This window comes from Montipora capricornis, chromosome 2, assembly GCF_036669925.1.
Source record: "Montipora capricornis isolate CH-2021 chromosome 2, ASM3666992v2, whole genome shotgun sequence".
Taxonomy (NCBI): Eukaryota; Metazoa; Cnidaria; class Anthozoa; order Scleractinia; family Acroporidae; genus Montipora; species Montipora capricornis.
In genome coordinates, this window is record NC_090884.1 from 3,405,455 (window position 1) to 3,410,454 (window position 5,000).

Here is a 5,000-nt window from a genome sequence, read left to right on the forward strand (position 1 = left end):
CAGCGCACAGCCTTTCTGCTTTGACTACCACGTGGTTCAGTAATCATCGAAATTTTCAAAATTGTACTATGAACGGCAATAAAAGCAAAGTTCTTTTACTTTTTCCAGTTAGGTTTTTTCAAGTTATTGTTTCCCCTCTCTGTTTTTGGATACTACCCCTCAAGCTTCATCAAATACCAACACAAAAAATAGTTTGCATTTTTTCGTTTAATTATATAATCAAATCTTTAAGAAGTGGGTATAAGATGTGAGCCTTTATCCATCGTTTCCCTATCGTATTTTTTTGCTTTCGCATGGTATTTTTAGCTACTTTCTCGTACAAAATGAAGTAAACCTGAGAAAGACTATCAGCTGCGATGCGATAGCGAATCAACGTGGACAGAATATTGCTCTCTTAAGGAGGAAAACGATTGGTCTGCGGCATGTTAAGGTTGAGTGTATTTTTTTTAAAGTCTTTTTCATTTCAAACGTTTAATCGAAACTAACTTAGCGTTCGAGCTTCGAAAGCTCAGGCTTGGGTTGCTGGAAGTATAGTTAGCGTTAAATACTATCGAAACCTATAGGTTTTGATGCCTTCTTAACCAACGGTCAGAGTTAACCAGGCTTCGAGCAACCTGCCCAGAAGTGGAAAAGCGTTAAAACTGGTAATCGGAAGGTTCGAATGCTATGAGAGGCTCTCGGATTCTTTCCCTTATAAGCTCAACTTCACTTTTCAGCCTTGTTTGCCTACACTGTCCAATCTTCTTGTGATTGTTTGTGAAAGCGATAGAAGAAGCCATTGTAAGTTGTTATTTTCACATCTTCTTGAGGGGTGATCCGTCATATATGGTGAAATTAATTAGCTTCAAGTCCATAAGAACTGGTCCGACCGGAAGTTCTCGCCAAGCATGTCTTAACTTCCGGGGAAGATACAAACTGTTAAACACCTCTTTAAATGGTTCGCGTTCCCTTAGCCTCATCAAGTAAGAGTTTTTCCAAATCGGTCTCGATTCCTGGCTTAAGAAACAATCATATGTTTTCGACGAAACATTTGTGTGAACTTCGTCATTTGACAACGACCTGTCGTTCTTTGATGGCGATGACTTTATCCGGCGATAAAAATTTCCCGAGGGTGTCCTACACAGATCTTGCATGTAACTCACACGGCTGGCATAGTCGATATCATAAGAAGGCGAACTTGAAATTCGTTTTCTTGATTGCGTCGGAGTCTTAAAACTCCACTCCTCATCTTCTGTTTCATCAAAAATCTCCTCTTCCCTTTCACTGTGTACAATTTCCTTTTCCCGCGAAGCAATCACCGCACTAAATGAATCTTCCCCATTTTGACGTTTATTTGCAGAAGAGCTGACACGATGCGTCGAAATCGCCTCAGAGCGCTCCGTCAGTTTCCAACAGTCTTTACACAAATTGGGACCGAGCAACTCGCAAAAATAGCGACCCGTAGAGTTGCTTTGATCACGTACTCTTCGTTCACACGAAGTATCACGCGCGTTTCCGCGCGCGCTTGGAACTCGACTTGGGATCTTCTTGGTAGATTTTAGAAAGCTTGAACCGATCTTAGGAAAGCTTTCAGCCGCGTTCGTGCCGCGTCGAAAGCGAGGATGTTGAAACAGCCATTCGGGGTCTAGTGCTGGCTCCTTTAAAGTAATGTTACGAAACTCAATGTATGGCTTACAGTTCCTATTTCCTTGACAATGCAGCGAATCTTCGACCCAACGTCTAGATCTCTCAAGTGTCACCATCGTTCTTTGAGCTTGTTTGTCGGGTATAAACTCACTTCTTAAAGTAAGGCAAATGTTTTCGGTTCGTACTCCGATCCCTAAGCTGGCGATAAATTCTTGGTTTTGTTTTGAACGTGTCTTCTTTCCGCTCAATTGAAGACAACACAACGAAAGCACTGATACATGGCAACAATCATGAATTCTCGCTTTGATAAAACGCAATTCCTGACCCGTGACCTGGAGTTTCATATTACAACAAACCCGCGTTATTTGATATGCATATTACATGACAGACAAATTGAACAACTCCTTTTTTTCAGGATTAAAAAACTGTTGTCTCGGGTGGCTTTCATCGTTGCTTCAGGGGAGAAAGAATTTAACAATTTTCTTACCCCGTCCGTGATCGTGATTCTGGCTTCCTTCAGAGGTTCTCGAACTTGGAAACGGCGGTATTTCTTAATTAAGTGTTTTTCCTGTCTGAAAGTTTTGTTCAAAATGATCTGAGTCATTTCTCGTCTCGCTGACGCATGCATGCTTCGCACGAGAGCTAGACACACGGCCAAAACTTTCATAGAAATACTAGATTTTTCATTTTCTGTGTATTGCGCAATTGAATTAAGGCCTTCTTTTCTGGACGACAAAAATTAAATTTGGTTTTGGTTTTCGCTCGTTACACCGGATGCCTAAAATGCAACTAATAAATTATTTACGTTTTGTTGTTTGTCTTTTTTGCCGTCTATCATATCCCCACAAAAAAATGGTCACTAATAGAAAAATAATTAACAAAAATTCACTACTAGCCATCAACACTGAGGTAAATAGTTGTTACAGTATATACTAAAACGGTGAGATAAAAAAGCACAAAAATATGATCTTAACTTATTTATTTCTGCAACGATTACAATATTCTCGACCGCAAATCCCGCGCGATTTGCTCGGAGGGGATTAGTTAAAAACTATTAGTATAAATACACAGGTGATTATACAAAATCGCGCGCTCTCGTTGGCTCTCTATCTCGGATTATCAGCCGATAATCACCTGGACGGACAAAATGGCTGCCAGTAGTCGTTTTGCCACTGTAAGTGAAGATGATTTTCGCGTTAAAATGTTTTTTTTTTCTCTTTTTTGAAATAATCACCTGTGTATTTATACTAAAACAATTATTCGCCTCAGGCTCAGTGATTATCGGTGAATATTCACCGATAAGCACTGAGCCTGAGGCGAATAATTGTTAATTAACAACAACTAATAGTTAACAACTATTCACCGAAGTGGAGGTGGCTAGCGGTGGATATTTACCGAGCTGCGAATTTGCATTTTAGTATATACTAAAACAGTGAAGGAGATAGTATACTGCTCAAGAAAATAATTTGGATGTTTTCTTCACTTGTCACGGATGCCAATCGGGACGCCAGTTTTTCCCGAGTTGCTCGGAGGTAAATAGCACAGGATATTCGGAGTTTGACGAGCCAATCAGCGCGCGAGTTCAACGCTATCCAATGTTTTAGTATATACTAAGAAAGGATATTCGGAGTTTGAGCAGCAAATCAGGGGGACAGGTTGCTCGAAGCCTGGTTAGCGCTAACCGTTGCTTAAGAGGTATCAAAATTTATTTGTTTCCATGGTATTCAACGCTGGTTAGCGCCAACCATGCTTCGAGGAACCCGGGCCAGAGCGTGACGTCAAAGCCCGGTTTACACTGCGACATAAGCATAAGCATAAACATAAGCACAAGTATAACGAAGTTCACACATGTTGAATGAGGATAATGGAAGGGACACACGCAAGCGCACGGGACGAGCCACGTTTCCAAAATGACGGACGAAGAAGAAATTTTCCTCTTACTATTACTCCTTCTGCTTTATAGAAGAAGACGAAGGCGTCAAGAAAGAGAACGAGAAAACAGACTGAAGAGGTCCTGTTGGGTATTTTCTAAGGGATATTTTCCGAAAGAGGAAAGAACAAGGGGACTCGGGAACTGCAACCAGGCGGACTGAGAATTTATTTGTCGCAAAGGCAGGGATATTAATTGCGAACTGCCCCAGCAAGTTTCTTGTAAAAAAATAGTACCTTCGGACGCCGTCTTAGGCATTATTAACTTAACTTAAATTAAACTAAATTAATTATTAAGAAACGGTCCAGATAAGAACGATAGCAACAACGGCAACGAACATGTTGGAATTCAATTGGTGTGCAAAAAGGTGATAACTTTTCTATTGTCTGTACTTACCTCTGATTGGCTTAAACAGCAAAAGTTAACAAAACTTCATAAAAGCAGTATTATATTCATCCTTACTTTCCAATCATCTTCCATGTTTCATCTGGTCTTAGTTTAAATGAATTCCACAGAAATCGTATGTGGGGAACATGTAAAATTGTAAACGTTTCTTGGCTTTTGTTTTCAACTCTTGTGATTGGTCAAAATCTTTTAACACAAAAAAACACCCTTTCAAAGTGGGCTGTAAATGAATTTTATTGCTTTAACGGCTTTCCTGTAGGTTTATGCATTCTCTGTGTAAAAATGATAACATTCCTATGTGGGGAAAGCCCCGTTGCCACATAACAAAGGAAATTACAAGGATCATTACTTAAATTAACTTAAATTAACTTAAAACAGCCGACACCTCGGTCTTATGCTTATGTTTACGTTTCCCCCCAGTTTACACAGTTATAAACGTGACATAAACATATATAAGCATAAGCATAAGAAAATGGAAGCGATTCCTTTTTCTTATGTTTATGCTTATGTCACAGTGTAAACCAGGCTATACCAATAAATTTTACGACCACGCCACAAAGCAAGAATATGACAGGTTAAAAAAGGAAATATAATCGTGCCGCACGTGCAACACGAATTTCCGTGCATTTATTTGCCGTACTTCACAAAACAACGTGCAATCACCACAATTTTCGGTTGTGACGACAACGTGCGCATATAACAATGAACCGTTCATTTTCTATTTTTGCTTTAAAACCGCTTGTACCCAACAATTCGCCCGTGTTGTACAAGGTGAACAAGACCGAAAAATCACGAAATACTTGCGATAGCGCTAAGTTATATTTTGGAGTGACGTTTCGTCGAAGTTGCCCATACTTATTAAACTCCCTAATGGCTTTGCACGCCCACCACATGCGCTCTGCACATTAGTATATTACTTTGTCGTCCTGACAACCGCGCGACATGTACCAAATGGGATAGTGCAGTGGTGACCAGGTTTCAATTCCCAGACTCGGCGTCATGTTGATTTTATTCAATGGTTCTCTTCTCTGCACCGATA

At 40.1% G+C, this 5,000-nt stretch overlaps 2 protein-coding genes across 2 annotated transcripts in view; one reads left to right on the forward strand and one right to left on the reverse strand.

Moving 5' to 3' along the window:
* LOC138038467 (ras-like protein rasD) overlaps positions 1–1,936 on the forward strand; it is a 5,859-nt gene extending 3,923 nt beyond the window's left edge. The window contains exon 4 of the mRNA XM_068884337.1: positions 1–1,936. This exon is cut by the window's left edge and continues 620 nt beyond it. The gene's annotated coding sequence lies outside the window, so the exon portion shown is untranslated.
* Positions 193–2,339, reverse strand: LOC138038466 (uncharacterized). Its single transcript, XM_068884335.1, has 2 exons — positions 2,114–2,339; positions 193–1,958 (listed from the first exon to the last, which is right to left on the reverse strand). Exons 1-2 carry the CDS (start codon positions 2,291–2,293, stop codon positions 795–797), a joined length of 1,344 nt encoding a protein of 447 aa, XP_068740436.1. The 5' UTR covers positions 2,294–2,339; the 3' UTR covers positions 193–794.
* Between the last annotated feature and the right edge of the window lie 2,661 nt (positions 2,340–5,000).